This window comes from Thamnophis sirtalis, unplaced genomic scaffold, assembly GCF_051295495.1.
Source record: "Thamnophis sirtalis isolate CommonGarterSnake01/CBP01778 unplaced genomic scaffold, rThaSir2_p1.2 scaffold_13, whole genome shotgun sequence".
Classification (NCBI taxonomy): Eukaryota; Metazoa; Chordata; class Lepidosauria; order Squamata; family Natricidae; genus Thamnophis; species Thamnophis sirtalis.
In genome coordinates, this window is record NW_028261393.1 from 20,913,282 (window position 1) to 20,940,878 (window position 27,597).

A 27,597-nucleotide genomic window follows, 5' to 3' on the forward strand; every position below is an offset into this window, starting at 1 on the left:
TGTTGTCTAGCCAACGCCATGATTACTTATGATAGTGAATCTTACCCATCACCATAATGATTTCAGGGTATGGCAGATAAAAGTGAGATGTCCTTGATTCAACAATCTCACCGTAGCTTCCTGTCCTTCTCAGATGCTGCAGCTGCAACAGCTGGTGCTCCCGGATCTCCTCTTCTTGTACAATGTCATGATGTGAACAAAAACAGCCTCATACTTTCATGGATACCTCCCAGTGATAATGGTGGAAGCCCCATCATTGGTTATTATATTGAAAGGTTTGCACTCTACAGTAGTCCAACTCCCTCCCGCCCGCCCGCCCTCCCTCCCTCCATGTATGTCTGTGTGTGTGTGTGTGTGTGTGTTTGTTTGTTTGTTTGTTTGTGGACTCATAATCAATTGTACAAAAGTGTTGTTTTTAACCTTCCAGGTGTGAAATGGGCACAGATGAATGGGTTCCTTACAATGACCAACTGGTGAAAACTTGCAGGTCACCAGTTTTGGGTCTCACAGAAGGAAAGACTTACCAGTTCCGAGTGAAGGCTGTCAATTGTGCAGGAATCAGTAACCCTTCGAAGGCCAGCTTCCCTGTGACAATGATCGACCCCAATGAGGCCAAGAGGTTGCTAAGTACGTCGTTCCTGGTTCAGACCATGTGAGGTTCATAAGAATTTGAGGAAGTCTTCAAGACAATGTGGGCCGCCAATAACCTCAAGTAAAAGCATTGTGGTACAAAGAATGATTATCCTATGCCAACACATCCGAATAACAAAAAAGATTTTACTAGATTGATCAAGTGATTGATCAACTAGAGCCGAGGTGGCACAGTGGTTAGAGTGTAGTACTGCAGGCTACTTAGGATGACTGCTAGCTGCAATTTAGCAGTTCAAATCTCACCAGCTCAAGCCTTCCATCCTTCCGGGGTGGGTAAAATGTGGACCCAGATTGTTGGGGGCAATAGGCTGACTCTGTAAACCGCTTAGAGAGGGCTGTAAAAAGCACTATGAAGCGGTATATAAGTAAGTGATATTGCTAGTGCTATTGCTACTTTTGTCCTAGGACAGTTCAAATATTCCCTTTGGTTGAATTATTCAAATTAATCAAACTGAAGCAATTCAATGGTTCATCCAGTTTGACAATTCAACTGAACTATAATTTATATACCTATACATTATAATGTATGGCTTCCAACTCATTAATTTTCTTTTTATTTGATTAGACATTCCTTATGATGATGGGATGAGGACAATTATAGTTTCGAAAGACGAACTGGAACGTAAGTTCATAGGCAACTTCATTCCTTAAGTATTCTTCTGATAAATACTCTATTCCCAAGGTGTTTTCATGTTACATTGAATTGCCACACATCCATTTTGAGGAATAACAATTCTAGAATTTGTGCTTTCCACTACAAATGGAAGTTCTTGTAATGAAAGAGTTACCCAGGAAGCTGCCTTAAGTTGGACCAGAACTTGTATTTGTTTTGTTTTTTTGTATTTTATTAGTTTGTCAAACATGTACAAGATAGCAGATATTAATATAAACATGGACATGAATGAAAGAAATGAATACAAATAAATGGGGACAGTAGGACAGGGACAGTAGGCACACTGGTGCGCTTATGCACTCCCCCTTTATGGACCCCTTAGGAATGGGGTGAGGTCCACGGTAGGCAGTTTAAGGTTGAAGCTATGGGGGGGGGTTGAAGATGTAACAATGGAGTCAGTTTGGAGCGGTTTAACTTGAGTTTGTATCAATTGTTTGCCCGTGTATTATTGAGGTTGAAGCTGAAGAAGTTGTTGACAAATAAGACTTAGCAGATAATTTTGTGTACTATGCTTAGATTGGGAGCACAGGTATTATCTAACTATGATCAACTAGATATTAATCTAATTGAGTATCTTCTACTCAACTGCCAGTGATTCTCCAGGGTCTAAAAAGTACATTCTCTTGGAGATGCCAAGAACTAAGCAAAGCGCTTCTGAGGACAAAATTTTGATATTCAGCTCTATTGTTCCTTTACAGACACATCCCTTGATTCTATCATAGCAGTCATGCTCTCCAGATAGGTTGGCCTTGGGTGAAAAAGCATGGGAGGTGAAGTCCAACTTTACTGGAGAATACCATATTACCAACCTAGCTATTATTTCCTTGTTGCAAGTCTGGTGTCAGTAGAGTATGTGATGGCTATTTTAACTCTCCTTTCCTACAGCTGAGATTAAGATCCCGTTGCCTCCCACCAATGTTCATGCCAGTGAGACCAGAGAAGATTATGTGATCCTCTCCTGGGATGAGCCAGACCCCAGAGGCAAAGAGCCACTGAATTACTTCATAGAAAAGGTAATGAGACAGCACAGTTGCAAGATACAGTAGATCAGTAATCGAAAACTACATTTAGATTAGCCTGAACTTCATTCTGGTGTTTCCATTGAGGACCTGTATACTGCACAAGTCACAAAGAAGGCTGTGAAAATATCTACAGACCTCTCACATCCTGGACATAAATTGTTTCAACTTCTACCCTCAAAACGATGCTATAGGGCACTGCACACCAGAACAATTAGACACAAGGACAGTTTTTTTCCCGAACGCCATCACTCTGCTAAACAAATAATTCCCACTCACTGTCAAACACATCACAACACTGTCAAATAATTTACTAAGACTGTATTACTATTATTCTTCTCTTCTTTCCTAGTATCTATATTTTCCCACTTACAACTATAACCACTTTGCTTGTATCTTTCAATTTATATTATTTTATGTATTTACTAGTACAATTTGATAGCTTATTAGGAAACTTGATTATCACTAAGTGTTGTATCTTTTTCTTGATGAATGTATTTTTATTCTCCTTATGTACACTGACAGCATCTGCACCAAAGACAAATTCCTTGTATGTCCAATCACACTTGGCCAATAAAGAATTCTATTCTGTTCTATTCTATTCTATTCCAAACCAAATTCTTTCTCAAACAAATTTGAGGACTAGGACTAACTGTCCACCAATCCTGATGACCTTCAGGAGATAAGGGCAATAACATGGGAACATGGTAGAAAAAAGAGGTTGCAGGATGGAAAAACAATAATATACACATTGCTAATTTTTATATTTCATGGTAGACCACCAAATAGAGGAGAATCATAGTCAGTAGGCAACACTCTAATTTCCTCATCACAAGTTATGCAACTTTCCATAATTTCTTCTAAGATCTATAATTTGAGCCTTACTAAGTCAATTCCTATGGATTTCCAAATTTCCACACTGGGTCACTGGACATGAAAATGCAGATTTGGTCATTCTTTTCTCCTGGCAGAAAACCTGTTGCCCCAGGCTGATAGAATAACAGTGGGCTTCTTTCTGTCTTTTCAGTCAATCACGGGGAGTGACAAATGGCAGATGGTTAATCTGGATATTCCCGTCGGTTCCACCACTTTCCCTGTCTTTGGTCTGGAGAAGGCAAAATCCTACTGTTTCCGAGTACGGTCGGTGAACAAGTATGGAGTGAGCGATCCTTCTTTGCCCAGTGACCCTATCTCTGTGGGAAAAAAGATTGGTAATCTCTTGTTCTTTTTCTTCTAATTGTCACTAAATAAAATCTAGTAAATCCTGCTGTTGGCTGGGGAATTCTGGGGATTGACATCCACATGTCTTAATGTTGCTGAGGTTGAGAAACACTAGTTTAGCTGATAGAAATTGGCGAAGAGTTGAAAGGAAGCACAATGGTTTTCCTTAAAAGCATAGTTGCTGCTTTTAAGTTTTTGTTTTTTCCCCATCTTTTGTTTTTTTAGCTCCGCTTCCACCCCCATCTCAAGTCCTGACTTTCAGAGATACCAAGACATCTGTGGTCGTGCAGTGGAACAAGCCAAGAAAAGGAGAGGAACCACTGGGTTATTACATCTATTGCCGGGAAGTTGGGACAGATGAATGGCAAACAGTCAACAACAAACCTGTCACTTCTCATGAGTGAGTTCATTTGGTGATCCTTTCCATCTCTTTTAGGCATTTCTGAGAGAGGAGGGGAAAATGGCACCTTATTTTGTGGTTTCAAAACAAGGAAAGGAAGAATGCTGTTATCGTGTGGATTCAGTTCCATTGAGCTAGTCCATATGTTCTCCCTAGTGTAGTATTTCTCAATCTTGGCAACTTTAAGGTGGGTGGATTTTAACCCCCAGAATTCCCCAGATTCCCAATTCTGGATCTTGAAGTTTACACACCTTAAAGTTGTTAAGATTCAGAAACACTGCTCCAGTGTGATAAATCAGTACTAAGAAATAACATTGAAGAATGGATGGGTGAATTTCTGTTTTGTTTCTTAGATTTACTGTTCCGGGACTCAAAACTGGTAAACAATATGTCTTCTGTGTCAAATGTGTCAATGAAGCTGGTGTAGGAGAAAGCTCCCCAGAATCTGATCCCATTGTTGTGAGACAGGCAATCTGTAAGTACCTATTGTGGTATTGTTGTGTGATTCCTTTACTTGTGTCTGATCCAGAGCACCCTCCTTTAACCTGGTGCTGAAATCATAACTTCCACTATAACCAGCCTCCATGGCTGCTTGTGATGAGAAGTTTAATCCAATACATCTAGAGAAGATCAAGTTTGGAAAGGATGGATTGTGTAAGGTTAGGAAAACTTTGGGTCACTATGTGCTACCATGAAATCTAGGAGGAAGGCAAGAACAGGTAAGTGGAGGAGGAGAGGAGAGGAAGAAGGGGAATGGAAAGGAGAAGAAAGGAGGGGAGGGGAGACAATTTTGGGGGATATGACCAAGATTCTCTGTTTTTCTTCAGCTTTGGAAATGATGGGAGAAATTTTTATTTTGACATTTCTAGCCTAAAAATAGCAGAAGATCATTACCATTTTTACAATGGGCCAAAATGGAAATACCAAGGTGTTCTGACACACACACACACACCCCGGCCTGTGAATACACCAGAACACAGACCTGGCTGTTTGCTACTGCTCAATTACTGAGATAACGAATCCTTTGGCTAAGGGCCCAGACAACTCACGTTCAATACATAGCTCTGCAGCAACCCAGATAATTCAAACAAAACAATGCAGATAGTCCAAATGAACAGACATGGCTAGAATACACGGATAGATTTTATTAACTACTAATTCGAACGGTTGTTTCCTGAAAATGTCCCCTCCCAACGCCTTACCTATAATCTCTCTTGGGAGGGGCAAAATCAACAACCACCTGTGCTTAAACATCTTCTGTGAGTCTGCCTACGGAGTTGCTGCTTTCGTTTCTCAGCCCTTCTCAATCTAGCATCAGGGACAAACTGCTTTTGATCCTCCCCACTGCTCCATGCCCCAGGTCCCTCCTGGTGGCCAACCAGCCTCTCTGGTCCCTGCTCTGAGTCTGAACCCTGTCCAGGGTCCTCCACATCTTCCATGGCAGACTCATATGGTTCCTCGCTATCCGAGTCCGTCAGCAGCTCCACCGGATCCTGCTGGGCCACAACACAAGGCTACATTTTATTTATTTATTTAGTTAGTTAGTTAAACATGTACAAGATAGCAGGTATAAATATGGACATGAACAAAGGAAATGAGTACAATTAAATAGAGACAGTAGGACAGGGATGAAAGACGCTTATGCACGCCCCTTTACGGATCTCTTAGGAATGGGGTGAGGTCCACGGTAGACAGTTTAAGGTTGAAGCTGTGAGGGTTTGAAGATGTAACAACAGAGTCAGGTAGTGTATTCCAGGCATTGACCACTCTGTTGCTGAAGTCGTATTTTCTGCAATCGAGTTTGGAGCGGTTCACCTTGAGTTTGTATCAATTGTTTGCCTCGTGTATTATTGAGGTTGAAGCTGAAGTAGTTGTTGACAGGTAGGACGTTGTAGCAGACAATTTTGTGTACTTTGCCCCAGGATTTAAAGCAGAGAAGCAGCATGTTGATAAAATGCCCATCTTCCATGATATTTCCATGTTTTCCCTCCCTTGCAGCTCTTCCATCCACCCTACGAGATTTTGCCCTGCTGAACTGTGGGAAGGACACCATGACCATAGGCTGGAAGCCTCCGAAACGCAAAGGAGGTTCAAAGATTCTGGGCTATTTCTTGGATCAGCATGATACATCACAGACTGACTGGCATGAGACCAATATTAAGCCCATTCCTGAACGGGTTTATACGGTATGGTGTCAGTGCCATGTTTGGACTTGAGCAGGGATCTCAATCTCTGCCCCTCTCAGATTGCAGCCATTTTCTGATTATGTATTTTTTTTCTTTTGCCAAAAAAGCAAAAACAAAATTAAAATGGGTGCTTGGTTGTCAGGATGACATTGTGGACAACAAAACTGGAGGAATTAGAAAAATGTTCTAAAAAAACACTAGAACTTTTTCCATATTCACTAAGCTAGATTTTCACATCTTGATGCACTTCAGATAATTCATACTTTCAGCTTCCCGAGTTCCCTCTTTCACTCCAAGAATTTGTATTTGTATTTATTAGTTTGTCAAACATATACAGGATAGCAGGTATAAATATAAACATGGATATAAATGGATACAAATAAATGGGGACAGTAGGACAGACAAAGCACACTGGTACCCTTATGTGCACCCCCTTTACAGACCTCTTAGGATTGGGGTGAGGTGCACGGTAGACAGTTTAAGATTGAAGCTGTGAAGGTTAGAGGATGTAACAACAGAGTCAGGTAGAGCATTCCAGGCGTGGGCCCTTCTGTTGCTGAAGTCGTATTTTCTTCAATCGAGTTTGGAGCGGTTTACCTTGAGTTTGTACCTATTGTTTGCCTGTGTATTATTGAGGTTGAAGCTGAAATAGTCGTTGACAGGTAAGACATTGTAGCAGATAATTTTGTGTACTGTGCTAGACCACAGGCGGTGCAGTTTCTATATCTAGGAGTGGGCATCCAGTTGGGAAGGCTGGTTTAGTGGGAATACAAAGACATGTCTCTGTAAATGCTATGCCTTCTTTTCAAGGCAAGGCTTTGGAAAATGCTCAATATCTCTGGTGATACTATAGGTGACCAACCTGGACGAAGGACAATTTTATCAGTTCCGTGGTTATGCCATGAACATCGTTGGCGTCGGGAAAGTGTCAGAGCCCAGTGATATTTTCAAATGTGAAGAATGGACAATGCCAGAACCAGGTAAAGATCTAATCTTGGACAGATCCAAACCACATTATTAATAAGATGGGATGTTTGGGCATATAAAGCTAAATATAAAAGCCAAATATCGCTCACTCATCACAAAATCTCCAAAACTGTAAAGCCTACAAACTTGAAATTCAGCATGTATGTTCCTCCTAGCTTCTAGCTGCTCGCTAAGAAAGGATTTTTCAAAATGACTGTCAGATCATAAGTATCATCAGTATTATATTAACATGCATCAATGCTAAGGAGTTATACGTTCTACTCCACCACCACCACCCCCTGAAAGGAACTCTGTTCCATCTGCCAGTTGCCTTACATGGGTGTGGCCAGAGTGTGACTCAGCCGGCCTGCGGGCTGGCCCGGTCACATGGTTTCATAGTGAAGCACGGGTATTCAGCTAGTAAAGCTATGCAACTTTGATCACCTGTGGCCTCCAAAACTGAAGGAGTTGGACTCAATAATAAGGAACCTTCCAATATTATAAATCTATGGTTCTTTTTGTGGTCCACCAAATCTCTTCGGACTGTGTGCACAATAGAGGAGGACCACCGAGATGACCTGGGGAAGGAATATGTCTTCCAGAATAAAATATGATTTAAAGCAAGCAAGAAAAAAAGAACATTAGAAACATGTAAATATGTAAATAATTTACGCTTTGACTCTCTTTGGGAGGAAGAAAATATGATGTCGGTCTGTCAAGATTTTATTATAGCTTATATCAATAAAGTAGAGATCCAATATTTCTTGTAGAATCAGTTCCCTGAGTTGATCAATGCTGGCTGGAGTATTCTGGTATTCTGGGAGCTGAAGTCCATGCATCTTAAAATGGCTGAGCTTGGGAAACACAGGTCTAAACTCTAAAGGATCTTTGCAGTATTCCAGAATACAAGCTTTGAAATCGACTCTTCCTTCCAAAACAGGACCTCCTTATGATGTCAGATGTACGGAAGTCAGAGACACCTCTCTGATGCTCCATTGGGAGCCACCTCTGTATACTGGAGCAGGACCAGTCCATGGTTATTATGTGGAGGCCTGCGAGGAAGGATCAGACACCTGGGGCCGACTGAACAAACAGCCAATATCAAAGACGCACATGAAGGTTTGGGTTGCATTTGACATTCATGCTCCATTTGTGATAAAAGTCTACAAAAATTTAATGGCAACGACGTTTAAACCAGGATTTAGGAGCACAGATATTTGTATATTCTCCCAGCTTGAGACCCCAGATATTGTCAAGCTTATTGCAGTTAATTCAACAAGAGCAAGTTTGTCTCTCAGAGTCTTTCTCCACAAGGTTTATTGAGAGAGAGAAAAATGAGGTTACAACATTTCAACAACTGGATTGGTTTCACATTCTAGCCGATAACATTTTTCAATCCTTTAGGGCAGAAACTTGTGTTTTGTAAGAGCTCCTGTTTGAATGGCAAAGAGGTGATTGTTTCATAGATAACTGAAGAATTTGCACTTAGTAGTTTTCCAAAACTTCTCCTGAAACTTTATCAGATTGCAAATAGTCTGTTAGAAATTTCGAGACTCTCCAGCCCACATGGCTAATGAAAATATGGGTTGGGAATTCTGGACCTGGAGAGAGAAATTATCTTTATAACCCATTCAAACAATGTGAATTGCTGGGAGAATTAGATCAATAATAAATATAAATTCTATTTTATTTATTTATCATATTTAGGAACTGCCCATCTCCCTCACAAAGGAACTATATAGGTCAGTGATGGCGAACCTTTTTGGCACCAAGTGCCAAAAATGTCACATGGAAACATTGTGCCTGTGCGTGTGCGCTCATCGGGGTCACACTCCGGAAAAGCCGAACGTCTGACTCACATGCGCACCCAATAATCAGCTTGCTGGCACATATGCGCACACTGGTTTTTGGCATTGCCATACACATGAAGGATAGCTGATCATTGTGCATGCATGCGCACCAGAAACCTGGAAGACAAACAGGCAAGGCCACACATGCCAGGTAACATGGCTTCACATGCCACTTTGGGCACATGTGCCATAGGTTCGCTACCAAAGATATAGTAGGTGTGCAAATAAAATATTAAAAATATAAACACCGTATGTAAAATTATAAATCAAATAATATTGATCAGTATCCAGAAGGGTATCAAATTAGGGAAGGCTGGACTAGTTGATTTGTTGCTATCACTTTTTGATGTCTCCTTTCCTATTTATTTCTCAAATGTATATGTCCATCTCAGAGGTTGGTTCCTGCCAGTTTTAACCTCTTCTATAGAAGAGGTTCCACAAATCTACAATGCCGTTTAGAACCGGTTCCAGCTCCCTCCCCCTGCCCATCCGCACATCATCAAGATGAAGAGCGAGAGAAGGAATTCTGGGAGTTGAAGTCCACAAGTCTTAAAGCTGTCAACTTTGAACACCCCTGGAGTTTTTTTCTAAAGGGTTAGGAGTGCAAGGGTCTTTTAACTTGACAGTTTTAAGACTTGCGGGCTTCAAATGCCAGAGTTTTCTGAGCCAACATTTTAGTTGCTAAGAAAGAGCGTTGTTAAGCAAGTTTCACCACATTTTACAAGTTGGCCATGCCCACCCAGTCACATGGCTGGCAAGCCACTCCCACCCAGTCACATGGCCTGCAAGCCACTCCCACAAAGCAGGCCACACCTACAGAAGAGGTTCAAAAAAAAATGAAACCCACCACTGGTCCATCTATCGCATGGATTCTAGACGACATAGAACAATCTGTTATTAAACCTATTTCTTCTCTTTATTATGTTCCCCATCAGCTGAATGACCTGGAAACTGGGAAATGTTATATTTTCCGAGTACGAGCTGAGAACAAGGCAGGTGTTGGCTCACCATCACTGCCATCAGATCCTGTGATAGTGAAAACCAAACCAGGTATAAAAAATTTAATTTTCTTCTGTCTCTCTGTCTGTGCATCCATTCATCCATCCATCCATCACCATTATTATTACTATTATTTTCTATATATTTTCTTCTCAACATTGCTCTTCTTTTTGTTTTTCTCCTGTCTTCCACCTCTTTCTCTGCTAACCTTTCTCAACAAAAGCCACCATCTTTTGGGTATTGACGTTATTTCTCGCCTTAGGAGAAGAGAAATGATGATGGAGTTCTTAATTTGGTTCCTGTGTTGTTGAGTGTTTTTCTCTCTCTTTCTTTCTCTCTCTTTTTTGCAGACACCAAAGAAATTGAAGTTGGGGTAGATGAGGAAGGCTTCATCTACATGGCATTTGAGGCTCCTGAGATGGTCGACACTTCAGAGTTTATTTGGTCCAAAGACTATGAAGGACCTCCAAATCCTGACCGAGTTGAAATTGTAGACAAAGATGACAAGTAAGTTCTCCTGAGAACTTAGAGGAAAACCAAGGCTGCCCCTAACTATTAGTTTCTGTGCCCTCAGAAGTAGCTGTAGAAATTTAAGAATTTTTTTTCCTGAATTCATGTCATTTTCTTGGCAGCAATATGACAATGTTTTGTTATTCTCCTCTTCTGGGATGTTTTCTCAATTTTCTGTAGCACGCTGCCAAATTCATAGGAAGCGATCTTTGAAACAAAAGAAGAAATAAAAAGTTGCCCCCTAATGAAGCAGATTCCTTCAATAGGGGGCTGGGTCATTTAATACTTGCTTTTTGATTTTTCAATGCTGACCTGTAGTCCAGTGGTGGGATTCAAATTTTTTTACTGCCAATTGTGGGGCATGGCTTTGTGGGCATGGCATGGCTTTGTGGGCATAGCGGTGGAAGGATACGGCAAAATCCTCATTCCTTCCCAACTCCTGGGGGAAGGTTACTGCAAAATCCCCATTCCCTGCCCACCCCACTAACATGCTTTCCAGCTCCGTTCTCCTGTGCAGAGCAACAAAAGAAGATCAGGTGGGAGGCTGGGAGGCAGCGGGGGCAGGGCCAGCCTATTTGCCGGTTCTCCAAACTATTCAAAATTTCCGCTACCGGTTCTCCAGAACATGTTTGAACTGGCTGAATACCACCTCTGATGTAGTCCCATTTGATCTTTTTATGCATAGAGGTCCTGTTCAAATCTTATCTCATGCACAAAAATCAGACCTATTTCCAGTCTCTGCCAGATTTATTCCCCTGAATTTACTGTATTTTGTTGTTGCACAATTTATTCTGCTATTCATTCAAGGAGCAAGATTACTGTAGGGCTCCATCTGATCATTAATCTGGGTACCTTCCACAATGACAGGATGCAGACATATTTGATGTGTAGATTGCATGCTTGCATTCTCTTTCCTTTCCTTTCAGGTCCAAGATCATTCTGAAATATGCTTCGGAACGAGACCTGGGAACATATTCGGTAGAAGTCACTGATACCGATGAAGACATTTCTGCCAGCCATGTTTTAACTCAGGAAGGTAAATTCCAGAAAAATACCCACATTTGTTTTCGTAGTTACACAGATTGTTGGGGGAAGGATGCGGACTCTGTAAACCGCTTACAGAGGGCTGTAAAGCACTATGGAGCAGTATATAAATCTAAGTGCTATTGCTATTAGGGGTTAATTTCCCCCTTTCTGTTGTGGATAAATTACCTAGAACGTTTTGCTCACCTTATCAGTTAGAGACAGAAAGGCCATGGCTGTAATGTTTTGGAAAAAAATCCCTACTTTTGGGAGGGCCAAGTATTCTGTGTGTAAATACTTCGTTGCTTGTCCCCTATTGCTTCCTAATGATCATGTGGTTCTGTTTTCCAAAAGCTTATAAAAGCTATGCCAATCTGTGTATTGAGGGCTCTCGATTTGTGATTTAGTGCAGGGGTCCCCAACCTTGGCAACTTAAAACAAGCTGGCTGGGGAATTCTGGGAGTTGAAGTCCTCCAGGCTTCAAGTTGCCATGGTTGGAGACTCCTGATTTAGTGCCAAGATCCGATCTCTTTGCACTGCACAGAATAAACAGGTTGCAATTTCCTACCTTATGCAAGAAATTGGCTATTTCACATGGTGGAAGAACAAATTCAGCTTTCAGCTTGGCCAACTTATGGTTTTATGCATGATCGTTTTAAAAGGCAATGTGGTTGTATGTGTTTCAGCCTCCTTTGTCCCGTCTCCAACCTTCATTTTTTAGGGAAGGTTGTTGAGAAGGTGGTGGCACTTCAACTCCAACGGACCTTGAATGAAACGGATTATCTAGACTCCTTTCAGTCTGGTTTCAGGCCCGGGTACAGCACGGAAACCGCTTTGGTCGCCCTGACTGATGATCTCTGGTGGGCCAGGGATAGAGAATATTCCTCTATCCTGGTGCTTCTTGACCTCTCAGCGGCTTTCGATACCATCGACCATGGTATCCTTCTGCGACGCCTGGGGGAGGTGGGTGTGAGATGCACCGTTTTACGGTGGTTCTCCTCTTACCTCACTGACAAGTTGCAGTCGGGGGGCAAAGGTCGACCCCTAGGCCCCTCGAATGTGGTGTGCCACAGGATTCGGTCTTGTCCCCCCTCCTATTTAACATCTACATGAAGCCGCTGGGTGAGATCATGCAATAGCATGGGGTAAAGTATCATCAGTATGCCGATGATACTCAATTATATCTTTCTGCCCCTTGCCAGCTGAGTGAAGCAGTGGACGTGATGTGCCGATGCCTGGAGGCTGTTAGGATATGGATGGCGGCGAACAAACTTGTGCTCAATCCCGATAAGACTGAGTGGCTTTGGATGTTGCCCCTGAAGGACTGTTTGGACAGTCCGTCCTTAACCCTGTGGGGAGAAAATTTACGCCCCTCAGAGAGGGCTTGCAATTTGGGAGTCCTCCTGGATTCGCAGCTGAAATTGGAGCATCATCTGTCAGCTGTGACCAGGGGGGCCTTTGCCCAAGTTTGTCTGGTGCACCAATTGCGGCCCTATTTGGACCGGGATGCGCTTCTAATGGTCATTCATGCCCTTGTCACTTCGAGGCTGGATTATTGTAACGCGGTCTACATGGGGCTACCCTTGAAAAGCGTTCGGAGACTGCAGTTAGTTCAGAATGTGGCTGCGCGGGCAATATTGGGTGTGCCGAGGTACACCCATGTTACATCTATCCTCCGTGAGCTGCACTGGCTACCTATTGGTCTCCGGACTCAATTCAAGGTGTTGGTTATTACCTTTAAAGCCCTACATGGCTTAGGGCCAGGATACCTTCGAGACCGCCTGCTGACACATACCTCCCAGCGACCAGTAAGATCCCATAGATTGGGCCTCCTTCAGATGCTGTCGGCCAAACAATGTCGGCTGGCGGGCCCTCGGAGGAGAGCCTTCTCGGTGGCTGCTCCGACTCTTTGGAACCAGCTCCCCCCGGAAATCCGGACCATACCCACTCTGATGGCCTTCAGGAAAGCCGTAAAAACTTGGCTGTTCCGGCAGGCCTGGGGTTGTTGACCTCACTGTTGAGGTCCAGCCCCGACTAGAATGAATGTATGAGGGGTGTCTGTTGTTTTAAATTGTTTTGTCGTTATGTGCTTTTTATATTTTTTGTAAGCCACCCGGAGTCCTTTGGGATTGGGCGGCATATAAAAACTCCAAATAAAATAAATAATAAATAAAAATATTTTGTAGCCCACTGTGAGATTATGATAATTATAACAACCATCAACCTTTTCCTCCATCTAGTACAGGGCGGGGCATAACCTTTTCCTAGGGGGTCACAGCAACACTTGTAATAACAACACAAATAATTCATACACCATTCGAAAGCCCATCAAAAACTGAGTTTATTGACACGATTTAATAGTCAGTATGACCACCATTAGCCCTTCGAACAGCATTCAAACGAGGTGGATAAGAACACAACAAATCTTCAAACAGTTCCGTTTGATTTTCCAGATTTTTCAACACAGTTTCCAAATTCATTCTCAAAGTTTCAACCGAATATCGATTTTGACCTTGCTCCTGAATCATCAGAGCTTCCACTTCATCCTTAATTATGGCCCCAATGTTCTCTGCCGGATTGAGATCTGGCGAATTTCCCGGCCAGACGTCATTGCCCCAAAATTCGACATTGTTTTCCTTTAACAATTGCTGAGTCGCATTTGCACGCATGCAAGGAGCTTTGTCATGAAGAAAGACAGCCTCACCAACCACCAAGACATTGTCTGGATCACTGAGAAATGGAATGACATTCTCCAATAAAATTTTCTCACGGAAATAACTGCCATCCCAGGATTCCCCTTTATCCTTCAAAACCCAAAGCAGTTTCTTGGCTGTGAAAATGACGAAAATCCCGATGCAAGTCGGATTGCGAACGATTTGTCGATATCGTTCATGTTTGGCGATGTCGTTGACGTCTTTAGCCCAAATTCGATCGTTCTGGAAATTCGGTTTTCGAATGGCATAAACGAAGAATTCGTCAGATGGCGCCAAATGAAGAAAATCTTCCTCGGTCCATTCAGACAACCAATCGCACAACCAAAGCCGATCTTGAACATGTGTTTGAGTTTTCAATGGTTTGCAAATGACGTGGAATGGCTTCAAACCTTCTCGTTCTCGATATCGGCCGATTGTCCTTTGATCAACTCGTTTTCCACGAATTTGAAGGATTTCTTGGGCCACTTTTCGGTTTCCTTTTCGTTGTTTGCGACTGCCAGTTGCAATGATGGCTTTGCTTTCTTGGGACAGTTGCAGAGGACGCCCTTCTCCAAATTTTGTGAAACATTCTTGGGCTGTTTTGTTCCAATTATCAGTAACCCAATCCGGATGACGTTTCAATTTGTTTGCAATCCATTTTCGATTGATAAACGTCGCTCCAGCATCGCGAGCCTCTCGAAAGGCAATGCATTTTATTCTGTCAATGATCCTTTGTTCTTCCGAATCGAATTTTCCAGCCATTCTTAAAGCAAATTTAACATTTAATAGCTCATTCAATTCAGTTTTTTATGGGCTTTAAAATGAGGTGTCGCGGAAGTTGTAAACTGCTGTCGATCTTGCTGTGACCCCCTAGGAAAAGGTTATGCCCCGCCCTGTATTTATGTAGCTACAGCAATGTTTCTCCATCTTGGCAACTTTTAAGATATGGGGACTTTAACTCTCATGGGATTCAATTCTGGGAGTTGAAGTCCACGTAACTTACAGGTTGTCAAAATTGAGAAACATGGGCTGGGAAACAGAAAAAAAGAACTGCTTTTGGGCATCACAATCTTGTCTCTGTCTCTCAAGTGTATTTCTTGCTCTTCTCATTTCTTAGAACTGGACCGACTACGAATGATCAGCCATGAGATTCGAAACCCCTGTAAGTTGCCAATGGATAATAATAACGAATTATTATTACCACAGTAACACAATACACAATCACGGTCTTGTTGTTATAAACCAGCCTTTTGTAATCCGGTATGCCCTGCAGATCTTTTGAGATATCAAAACTGCAGAAGTAACCCACTGATTTATTAACATTAGACCAGGGGTGGGATTAAAAAAAATTAGCAACCGGTTCTCTGCCCAGTTGCTGGCTGGGTGTGGCCATGGTGGGTGTGGCCTACTCAGCCTCCTGCACCATGGCAGGGGGAAGTTTTGTGCCCTCCCCAGGCTCTGGAGGCCTTCCCCAGCCTCCGGGAGGGTGAAAAGGGGCACCCTTGGGCTCTGGAGACCCTCTAGAGGCCAGAAATGGGCCCGTTTCCAGATTTCCAGAACATCCAGGAGGCCTGTTTTTTGCCCTCCCAGAACCTCTGCATGGGCCCTGCACTTACCTCACATCAAAAACAGGCGACATGGGGACTCCTGGGAGGGGAGGGGAGGGGTGGGTGGGACCAGCCAGTTCTTGCAACTACCAGTTCCACAAATCAGATATAAAATCAGCATCCGGTTCACCCAAACCAGTCCGAACCGGTTGAATCTCACCCCTGCATGCGACTATCATTGTTTACATCAAGCCCAACCGGCCTTTTTTTCAGTGAAAGGGTGCCTTCCTTCTGGAATAAATGCAGAGGTCTACATGTTGGGTGAGGCCTGAAGCAGGTTGGGAATGGAGTCAGACCCAGAAATAGGTGGCGATTCCTCTTTTTTCCTTGTCTTACTAACCTTATCTTATCTCTCAATAGTTCCTGCTGCTTGAATTGATCTCTTGCATAGGTGGATGAATCGGGCTGGGTCCCAGGGCTATACATTTCTCAACTTGAATTTCCTCTCCATATTTGTGTCAGAGGTCTTCTCTGGCTTTGCTTCCTTATTCTTCTAATAGACCTCGGGATCTACACCCAAAGCTTTGCCACAGAGTTTTGGCTCCTCCCCAAGTGGATGGCCAGAGAAGGAGACATATTCAATCTTCCATGCAGATAGTCCTTGCCTTACACCCAGAACTAGAATCAGTATTTCTATTGCTAAGCAAGTTGGTTAAGTGAGTCGTGCCCAATTTTATGTCCTTTTTTTTGCCGTGGCTAAGTAAATCACTGCAGTTGATAAGTGAATCACACTGTCATTAAGCAAATCTGGCTTTGCTTGTCAAAAACTGGCTTAGAAAGTTGCCAATGGCAATCATGTAACTGCGAGGCACTCCAACTGACATAAATATATGCCAGTTTCCATGTGCCCAAATTTTGGTCCTGTGATTGTGGGAATTCGGCAACAGTTGTAGGTACGAGGACCTGTCATAAATCACTTTTTTTCCATGCTGCTGTTACTTTGAGTGGTCACTAAACGTAAGTCAAGGACTACCTGTAATTCATCAGATGTCCTTAGTCCCTGGGAAACATTGGTTGTTCTTCACCGCTCGGTTTGGCATTTCCATAATGTCCATTTTCCATTCTTTTCAGTAATCGAGCTGATATCTGGGTGGAACATTGACGTTCTGGAGAAAGGGGAAGTCCGGCTTTGGCTAGAAGTTGAGAAACTCTCTCCAGAGGCTGAACTTCATTTGCTCTTCAATGGGAAAGAGCTCTCAAGCACCCCGGTGAGTTGCCCGCACTTGGTTTAATGCAAACTTCAGGACTGTGCTATTCTGACCTAGGCTTGCAGAGATAGCATAAATCACAAACTTAGTCCCAAAAACCCTCTTTTATTGATACAGCTGTAAATTATGGTCATTAACAGTCCACAAAGCTTCACAAACAGTCTGTGAAGGTTCCGACAGATGTCTGCTCGAGTTGCCATAGTCTTTCAGGGGAATGTTGATAAACACCCACCTTATCTCCCTTGGAATGTGGCCAGAGACCTAATTGCCAAATGCAGAGCAAGGCCAAACAGAGCACAGAGTCAAACAGCACTTTTCAAAGCTTGAACCAACCAGATGAACTCTGTCTTATGGGAGGGGCCAATCATCTCCCAGCCTTACTCCCAAGTCGACCCTGTTTTCTTAATTGTACTTGCCTTCTGGCAGCTCTGCACATGCGCACACTGGGAACAGGCTCCCGTTGTTCTTCTGCCTCACTGATGTCAGACTCCGGAGGCTCCGGAGGCAGTAAATAACTACCAGATGGCCTTGGTCCCCTCTCTGCCTCCGACACAGAGCCCTCATCCGAGCCTTCCCCAGACTCCAGGACTGGCCCATGTTCCTCCCCAACCTCCTCACTGTCAAATCTGCTGCAGCTCCACTGGCAGGCCACAACATGTGCAATGAAAACATGGCAACATCTTCTCTGTACATTGTCCCTCCCTTCTACTCACAAACTGTAATGAAACATAAGAATGTCCTTGGAAGTCGGAGGGAAGAGACCTCTGCCATGACTGACGTAGCCTTCTTTCTCTTTACTCATGACTATTTGGCTTTTTACATCAAGACGCATAAGATCAACTTTGACAGAGCTAAAGGCCTTGTGGAACTGGTCATCCAGGACTTCTGCGAGGACGACAAGGGGACCTACACCGCCCATGTGAAAGACGGCAAAGCGGAAAATAAATTTACTTTGGCTCTCGTTGGGGACGGTATGTAGAAGGCAAAACCTACATTTCCATTAGTTCCTTGGCAGTGTCACTTTTCATGGTTTATACTTGTTGTCATCTTACAAGTTAACAATTCATTAACAATTATAACTAATTAACTAGATGAGGATGCCATCTTGAAAATGCCAGACATTCAGTACGTGAAGGCTGTTCTCAACACCTTGATTATGGAATTTCTTCTGTGTCCAGTTAAGATTATTTTTCAGAATTAACTAAAGATCTAAAGAGCCATGGTGGCACAGTGGTTAGAATGCCGTATTGCAGACTAATTCTGTCGACTGCCAGCAGTTCGATTCCCACCAGGCTCAAGGTTGACTCAGCCTTCCATCCTTCCGAGGTTGGTAAAATGAGGACCCGGATTGTTGTGGGCAATATTCTAACTCTGTAAACTGCTTAGAGAGGGCTGTAAAAGCACTGTGAAGCGGTATATAAGTCTAAGTGCTACTGGTGTTGCCATCTTCCTGTTTGCCCCGATTTCTAACCTTGTACTGTGGTAACCCTTCAGTGCATTTCTGTGTTGTATCCCTGCATCAATTTTATCATTCTGAGAGATTGTAAACTTTCATAATCTTGCATTAATTTTATTGGATTCCTTTTGATTATAATCTGATTTAGCATCACTCTTCATGCAAAGCAAGTTAATGACAAACTTAAAATGGCAATGATGATAATCTGATGCAGAGAAGAAGGAAAATTGTGTTAGATTTTTTTTGTTTATTTGCTTATTTGGTGATGCAAAAATCTTCTTAAGTCCAGCTCTACTATTTGGCAAAGCTACTACTATTGCAAAAAGATGATTTGGGCCCATCACCAAAAAGAGCAAATAGCTGTTTCTTTTAGTTTCCCAGTATTGTTACTAGGAAAGCCCATAATATGATCTTGCAAGAATTTTCTGCCTCAGTCGACATAATAATTGGGTGTTGTGAATCCCACCCCGGCTGATGTGAAAGTGTTTTCTGTTCTTCCTTAGACAATGAAGTATTTGGGGGCGATGCTAGTCTTCATTTGTGAAACTCTGAAGCAAGCTTTAGGGAAGCATGTTCAGACAGTTGCGGCAGAGTCATCTGCTCCCTTGGAGCAAGAGACGTTCTTGTGGCTCTGTATAATTGCGGACCAGGAAGAAGCCACTTCCTGTGTCTTTCCAGCCCCTTCAAAGGGAGCTAAGAGGCTGTCACTTCCAGGAAATCCATTCCCTCATTTGAATAAGCTGTGTCTGTAGCTAGAAGACAAAATGTTCTTCAATTGTCCACCCACTCAATCTTTTACAGTAATGGCTGATCCAATATTTCTTTCTTCTCCTTCTCCTTCCATTTCTCTTTCTCATTCCCCTTCCATTTCTTCTCCTTCTCCTTCCCTTTCCATTTCTTCCTCTTCTCCTTCCACTTCTTCTCCTTCCCTTTTTCCTTCTCCTTCCCCTTCTCCTTCAATTTCTCCTTCTCCTTTCCCTTTCCCCTTTCCCTTCTCCTTCCAGATTTTGATAAACTTAAAGCAGAGGCTGATGCCAAAAAGAAAGACTGGAAAAGAAAACATGGTAAGGAACGCTGTCAGCCTTTTAAAAAGCCACACCCTTCCCCAAAGAATATAAAATAGAAGCCTTCCTTAGACAGAAAGGCGAAAGAACCAATTATTAAAATGAGACCTCCCAAAAAATAATACAGTGGAAGGGAACTGTAGTTCTTTTAGGAAGTGTGACAAGGGTCTCAAAAATGAAACAAAAACGTTTCAAAGATTTTACATTTGTTGTCCTGGATTGCACATCCTACTACGGTGAATCCCTAATGCAGCCAAATCTCTTTAGCAGTTTTAAGGCAACACTTAGCCACCTTAAACTGGGTCAAAAGTTACCAAAGAAAAATGCAACTTCTCAATTTAAATTTGTTCTAAACCAGTTTTTCTAATTTGGTCCCAAGGGGTTAACCATGTTAGCTGTTTGCAAAAGAAAAACAAAAAAGACAATTTACTGTATTATGGGTCAAGATTAGAAGATTTTCAAACTCCAAATCACCTGGAATCCCTTTTTAGAATGAGATGGGCATCATATAAACTTAATAAATAAATAAATCATTCTTACTTGCCCAGTGCAATCCAATCAAAATACTCAGGATTCATTTTAAAGAGCACGATATTTAATTATGAGTGTGGAAAGTCCACAAACAGAACTGCCAATGTAGCCTAAAAGGAAATGGGGAGGAGAAGCAGGGAGACTTTATTTGAAGCAAGATATTTCTAACAATTAGGAAAACATTACATGACTCACAGCAATGTGGGGATTTCCCCTCTTTTGCTTATTACGAAATATGGGGATTTTCCACTCATTTCTTAGACAAGCCCAACGAGGAAGCAAGGTAGTTTTGCAAGTACAAGGGAAACTGGTTTTTAACCTGCTCAACGGATGAAATGACTAGAAGAATGCTTGTATCTTTACCAGGGAGCAAGCTGATATACACCATATAAACATGGTGTTGGGAAAGCTAGTTTCAAAGGTGCAGATATAGTCCTCTACTTAGCCCATTTGTTTAGTGACTGTTCAAAGCACTGAAAAAAGTGACATGACCCTTTTCCACCTTTAATGACCTTTGCAGCCTCCCCTTGGTCATGTGATCAAAATTCAGACGCTTGGCAAATGACCTGCATTTATGATGTTTGCAATGCAGAGGTGGTATTCAGCAGGTTCTGACCCGTTCTGGAGAACCAGTAGTGGAAATTTTGAGTAGTTCAGAGAACCAGCAAATACCATCTCTGACTGGCCCCACCGCCATCTATTCTCTGCTTTCTGAGTCCCAGCTGATACTGGGGATTTTGCAGTATCCTTCCCCTGCCACGCCCACCAAGTCATACCAAGCCACACCCACAGAACCGGTAGTAAAAAAAATTGAATCCCACCACTGTTGCAATGTCATGAGGTCATGTGATCTCATTGTGTGACCTTCCAACAAGCCAAGTCAATGGGGAAGCCAGATTTACTTAATAACAGTGCTCCTACTTTAACAACTGCAGTGATTCAATTAACAACGGTGACAAGAAAGGTAACAAAATGGGGCGAAATTCACTTAATAATTGTCTTGCTTAGTAACAGAAATTTTGGGCTCAGTTGCGATTGTAAGTCAAGGGCTACCTGTCATTCAAGAAAATTTAGCCATTTCCACATTGGAATCTTATAGCATCTTCACTGCAATACCTAGGCAATTGTTGACAGATACAAACCCTGTCCACATTACTGCTTTTTTGGCACAATAATAGTTGGTTGACTCTAGGTAAAGGTAAAGGTTCCCCTCACACATGTGTGCTAGTCATTCCTGACTCTAGGAGGCGGTGCTCAATCTCTGTTTCAAAGCCAAAGAACCAGCGCTGTCCAAAGACGTCTCCATGGTCATGTGGCCGGCATGACTAAATGCCGAAGGTGCACGGAATGGTTACCTGCCCACCAAAGTGGTCCCTATTTTTCTACTTGCATTTTTTACGTGCTTTCAAACTGCTAGGTTGGCACAAGTAATGGGAGCTCACTCCGTTACGCGGCACTAGGGATTCGAACCGCCGAACGTCCAACCTCTCAATCAACAAGCTCAGTGTCTTGCCGCCGCATCCCTTCTATTTGACTCTAGAAGATACTATAAAGGCTTACTGCAGAAATGACTTCAGTCCAATTTCCACATTGTTTTGGTGTGAATGAGACATATTTTCCTAACATTAAGACTTAGAGGATGTACTGGCTAGGAGACTGATTATGGAAATCCACTACAGGTTGTCCTCAACTTATGACCACAATTGCGCCCCAAACCTATGTTGTTAAGTGAGAAATTGATTAAGTGAGTTTGCCCCATTCTATGACTTTTCTCGTCACATTTGTTAAGGTTTTTAAACCTGCAGTTTTTAAATTAGTAACGCAGTTGTTAAGCGAATCTGGTTTCCCCGTTGACTTTGCTTGTCAGAAGGTCATAAAACGGGATCACATAATTCCAGGACACTAACTGTCATAAATGTGAGTCGGTTGTCAAGCCTCTGAATGTAAATCAGTTGACCATAGGGATGCTGCAATGGTCATCAGTGTGAAAAATAGCCATAAGTCACTTTTTTCCAGTGCTGTTGTAACTTCAAACGGTCACTAAATGAACTGAGGTAAGTCGAGAACTACCTGTATAGGGTAGATGTGAAGTTGCAGAAGTCTGAAATCTCCTAAACCAGTGTTTCTCAACCTTGGTGACTTTAAGTCCTGTGGACTTCAACTCCCAGAATCCCCCAGCCAGCTATGCTGGCTGGGGGATTTTGGGAGTTGAAGTCCACAGGACTTAAAGTCTCCAAGGTTGAGAAACACTGTCCTAAACCACCATAAATTCATCCCAAAGGTGCTTGGATAAGATCGATCACTAGGTGGCGCCTAAGGTCACAGCCAAAACATCAAAAGATGCTCAGCGCTGGGTTTTTGTTTTTTTCCTCCTCCTTTCACAGGTCCTCATTTTATTGAACAACTGGCGTGGAAGGTCACTGAAGACTGTGAACTCCTGCTGACTTGCAAGGTAAACACTTCTTTCCCCATAGTTGCACTTCACCAAACAAAACTATGTTTTGCAATTTTGGCTGTCTTTCTCATTAGATCAGATTCTGGAAGCCACGATGGGTAGGAGATTAATTACATGACTGCTATTACAGTAGTCCTTGAATTAATGATCTTAATAGAGCCTTCTCATCAGAACCATAACCTGTGACAGTCTTAAACTGGGTCACATGTGATCGAGATGATTTTCAGCAGTCGTTAAGCAAATCACCAGGGTCATTAAACAAACCAATGGTTTGCTAAGAGTGGAGTTTTTGCCAAAAACTGGAAGTAAATTCTGAATTTTGGCAAAACTCTAATAAAATGAAGTCATGTGACAATACACCACTGGTGGGTTTCAAAATTTTTTAGAACCTATTCTGTAGGTGTGGCCTGTTTTGTGGGAGTGGCTTGGTGGTCATGTGACCGAGTAGGAGTGGCTTGTTTGGAAAATGTGGTGAAACTCACTTAACAACGCTCTTGCTTAGCATCCAAAATTTTGGGCTCAATTGTGGTCATAAATTCCCCCCCTTCCTTCTCTTTGAGAAGAGCTCGGTTTTCAATCTGTTCTGAAATAGGAGGAAGGGGGCAGAGGGGGGATTTTCAGGAGCCCAGAGCAGAAGCCCAATCCAGCATGGGCTTCCCCCCCTCCTTCCTTCTCTTTGAAGAGAGCTCCATTTTCAATCTGTTCTGAAATAGGAGGAAGGGGGCAGAGGGGGGATTTTCAAGAGCCCAGAGCAGAAGCCCAATCCAGCATGGGCTTCCCCCCCTTCTTTCTTCTCTTTGAAGGGAGCTCCATTTTCAATCTGTTCTGAAATAGGAGGAAGGGGGCAGAGGGGGGATTTTCAAGAGCCCAGAGCAGAAGCCCAATCCAGCATGGGCTCCCCCCCCTCCTTCCTTCTCTTTGAAGGGAGCTCCATTTTCAATCTGTTCTGAAATAGGAGGAAGGGGGCAGAGGGGGGATTTTCAAGAGCCCAGAGCAGAAGCCCAATCCAGCATGGGCTCCCCCCCCTTCTTTCTTCTCTTTGAAGAGAGCTCCATTTTCAATCTGTTCTGAAATAGGAGGAAGGGGGCAGAGGGGGGATTTTCAGGAGCCCAGAGCAGCGCGTTCTGGTACTGGGCCTCCAGAAGGACGGGTACTAGGAGGCATGCTAAATTTCACCAACCGGTACGCCTGAACCGGTGCATACCAGCTGAAACCCACTCCTGCACTACACCACGCATCTTAAGTGTGATCACGTGACTACAGGGGGGGTGGGGGTGTCCATTAGGACCTTCAATTCAGCTGCTAAACACCAGGTCCATCATAACTTTGAATGGTTGCTAAGTGACCAGTCATAAGTTGAGGACTACCTGTAACAGTTCCTATTTTTGCCATATCAGTTCCGCCCATGTCAAATTGGAGGTGAGATGGGTTGAGGTGGAGTCAGGAACATGAGGTGGACCATGGCACACAGGGCAAATTTATGTTATTCTCACTAAGATGTAGGTGTTAGTCCAGTGAGTTTCCCATCCCAGGAACTTTTGGGGGTCTTAGAGAAGCCACCTCCACAATATCTCAGCCAGGGTAAAATGCAGAACGGAAGATCTTTGAAAAAAAGGCTAAACTTCCTTCTTTGGGATAGGAATGGTGAATGGCTTCATGCAGAGCAACTGGACCTAGTCTCGTTTTGCAAATTTATTTTTATTCATTGATTCATGTATTCATTCATTTATTTTGTCAAGCATGTATGAGATAACAGATATAAATATAAACATGATTATGAATACAGGAAATGGATACGAATAAGTAGGGAGAGTAGGACAGGGACGTCCCTTACAGACCTCTTAGGAATGAGGTCAGGTCAACAGTAGACAGTCTAAGGTTAAGGTTTGGGGATGAAACCACAGAGTCTGGTAAAGCATTCCAGGCACTGACCACTCCGTTGCTGAAGTCGTATTTTCTGAAATCGAGTTTGGGGTGGTTTACCTTGAGTTTTGTATCTATTAAGTTTGTATGCTGGACGTCACATGCTTCAAATTTTTGTAACAAGTTTTATAATGCTAAAATGCAGCTTCCCAAAATTTAGTGAGCAAATATTCATCAAAATTAAGTATCCTTCCTTCCTTCCTTCCTTCCTTCCTTCCTTCCTTCATTCATTCATTCATTCATTCATTCCTTTCATTAGGCAGCAAACATGAAGAAGGATACTTCTTTTCAGTGGTTTTTTGACAACAAAGCCCGCTCAGATGGTCAATATAATTCAAATACAGGATCTGGAATCCTACGGATTAAAAGGGTAGGTTTATCCTGAGTAACAATTAATGATTAAATTAAAATTACCTGCCAAAATAGGAAAGAAATGGCATGTCGTAAATGAAAGAACAGAGCTGGTGTTTTGTTTTTCCGTGCCAGTTTAGAAATTCAAATTCCACAGGCAACGCTATTTCCCCATTACTGTTACCTACAAATGGGAGAAGGTATGGCTTCTACACCCATCATGGGTCTTTTAAAACATACTGGTGGAGAACCTACTAGGTAAACAGTCCATAACTGGACGATGTGTTTGTTAGGACCAAACAAGCAAAATAGCAGTAAAAAGTGTGCAAACTTTTGAGTTCTGCAGAATTCTTCATCAAGAGAAATGTTAGAAAAATACTGTACAAAATGAGTAAGAAGCGAGGAACACCCTCAAATTAGGGCTGTTTCGTTCTCTTTTTAGAAGAATAATAGAGTTGGAAGGGACCTTGGAGGTCTTGTAGTCCAACCCCCTGCTCAAGCAGGAGACCCTATACTATTTCAAACAAATGGCTGTCCAATCTCTTTTTAAAAAAACTCAGTGTTGGAGCACCCACTTCTGGAGGCAAGTCGTTCCACAGATCCATTGTTCTCACTGTTAGGAAATTTCTCCTTAGTTCTGGGTTGGATCTCTCTTCGATAAGTTTCCAGCTGCTACTTCTCATCTGCCACTCGGGTGCTTTGGAAAAAAGATAGACCCCATCTTCTCTGTGACAGCTCCTCAAATTTTGTCCCCCCAGGTCCTTCTCTTTGTTAGACTAGACATACCTACCTAGTTCCTGCAACTGTTCATCGTACAGTTACAGGGAATGGCAATATGAGACTCTGACACTGACTCTGGCCCATCTGTACCCATAGATATTGAACGTTCCAAAAACATTTTTTTAAATAAATTGATACGGTCATCCATCAGTTGATATTTTCTGGGCCATTTCAAGATACTTCATTTTCTAACTTGTATCTGCGTTCACACAACATGCTACACTAACTGAAAAGAGCTGGGCTTCTTTGTGCTTTGTGTGTAATGTAGGAACTCAGCTGGTCTTTTACGCATAGTATGAGCCAGGCCACCACATTAAACAACCACACAGTTCAGTGATGGTGAACCTTTTCGCCACCGAGTGCGAGAACGTGCGTCCATGTCCACGTTCCAGAGTGCCGGAATCCCAAAGCTGGCCTGTGCACACATGCCTGTTTTTTGGCTGTTTGGGGGGGCATTTTTCAGCCTGAAAACAGCCCGGAAAAACAGCCCGAAAAAGAGCAGCTGGCGATGGCATGCGTGCCCACAAAGAGGGCTTTGTGTGCCATCTCTAACACGCGTGCCATAGGTTCGCCATCACGGACATAGTTCATTCATTTGGTCATTGCGGAATACAGGTGCACAGGTGCAACTGAGTTTTTCTAACTTGGATTTAGGGTTCAATGTGTTGTGTGAACCCAGACTATCGTCTCTATATTTTGCTAGGTTACCAAAGCAGACAAAGGATTCTACAAAGCTGTGGTTTTGGATGACCGTGGAGAAGACATAACCCAACTTGATCTTACAAAGGAAGGTACAATCCTTTTTTCCTCCCTGGCTGAAATATTATTGGTTCATTCAGATCAGACTTCCAAAATCTGGTGCTCTGATGATGATGTTTTGCATGATTTTCACCCAGTTTGGCCAAAAGAGAGCAGGAGAGTTTGAATTCAGCATGGACAATCAGCAAGGAGAAAAAGTTAAGATAGAAGAAATTTTTCAAATACTCCTTTGCTTTGCATGCTGAGGATCTCTATCTGACTCAGAGGGCTGGGGAAAATATGTAAGATTTTTCCAGTTCACAATCAGTTAGCTCAGCGGTCAGCAACCCGCAGCTCTGGAGCCGCATGTGGCTCTTTCATCCCTCTTCTGTGGCTCCCTGTTGCCAGTCATCTCCACAATTGATAGGGCTTTCAGTTAGGACAGGTAGAGGAAAATGGATGCCACGCTAGGAGGAGACTCTATGGTGGGGGAACAGCAGAGGAAAAAGGATGCCATGCTAGGAAGAGGCTCTATGATGGGGGAAGTAGACTTCAGAATTGAATGGGGGGCTTCCATTTAGGACCTTTATGGCTCTTTGAGTGTTTAAGGTTGCCGACCCCTGCTGTAGGGTAATAAAACATCTTCAGGAAAACCACAAAGCTGAGAGACCACAAGGGCCAGAGGTGGGTTTCTCCCAGTTTAAGGTTGCCAACCCCTGAGTTAGCTGACGAGGGCTGAGAATGACACCACATGAATTCAGAGGCATTGCCAAGATTTTACTGATATAACATTTTCATTAAACCATGCAGCGCATAAGCAGTCTTTCAAAGAAGCTGGTCTGTTGTAGAGATCATTTCCAAGAGTCAGTGGAGTTTGTGATTGGGATCTTACATTAGCACCTACGCTATCTTTAGCCAGGAAGGATGGCGATCTCTTGGCTTAACCTTCCTCCAAAGATTGCCATTTGATTGTTGTGAATGTCTGAAGTGATGGGTTGCAGGCAGTATGCCCCGGTACGGGAGTACCGGTGCCTGCCCGGAGCACCAGGTACCATTCCGATACAGTGCTCCAGAGGGCCCACCCGCTTGCCTGAGCTCCTTATCTGTAGTTGAGCTCTTTGGTGCTTCCGCGCACGGAGCACACAACACCTGCGTGTCGCTCCATCGAGCAGATGGAGCGTCACGGAGGCGTCGCAAGAGATAAGTACGCATGCATGCATTGCGCGCATGTGCACTGTGTGTGTTCATGTAGTACACACTGGGCCCCGTTGCAACCGTACCGGTTGCAACAGC

General features: G+C 43.1%; 1 protein-coding gene across 3 annotated transcripts in view; it reads left to right on the plus strand.

The window, feature by feature from the left end:
• The window catches only part of MYOM3 (myomesin 3), a 70,730-nt gene that overhangs the window by 32,075 nt on the left and 11,058 nt on the right, over nt 1–27,597 (plus strand). For all 3 annotated transcript variants that reach the window (XM_087727816.1, XM_087727818.1, XM_087727817.1), the window contains exons 11-30: nt 134–275; nt 428–627; nt 1,217–1,273; nt 2,210–2,337; nt 3,371–3,554; nt 3,790–3,964; nt 4,318–4,439; nt 5,963–6,150; nt 7,004–7,130; nt 8,057–8,235; nt 9,902–10,016; nt 10,316–10,472; nt 11,402–11,511; nt 15,309–15,353; nt 16,870–17,006; nt 17,833–17,977; nt 19,467–19,526; nt 22,442–22,509; nt 24,695–24,805; nt 26,270–26,357. In XM_087727816.1, the coding sequence (XP_087583942.1) occupies nt 134–275; nt 428–627; nt 1,217–1,273; nt 2,210–2,337; nt 3,371–3,554; nt 3,790–3,964; nt 4,318–4,439; nt 5,963–6,150; nt 7,004–7,130; nt 8,057–8,235; nt 9,902–10,016; nt 10,316–10,472; nt 11,402–11,511; nt 15,309–15,353; nt 16,870–17,006; nt 17,833–17,977; nt 19,467–19,526; nt 22,442–22,509; nt 24,695–24,805; nt 26,270–26,357 (2,538 nt within the window). The remainder of the gene's footprint in view (nt 1–133; nt 276–427; nt 628–1,216; nt 1,274–2,209; nt 2,338–3,370; nt 3,555–3,789; nt 3,965–4,317; nt 4,440–5,962; nt 6,151–7,003; nt 7,131–8,056; nt 8,236–9,901; nt 10,017–10,315; nt 10,473–11,401; nt 11,512–15,308; nt 15,354–16,869; nt 17,007–17,832; nt 17,978–19,466; nt 19,527–22,441; nt 22,510–24,694; nt 24,806–26,269; nt 26,358–27,597) is intronic.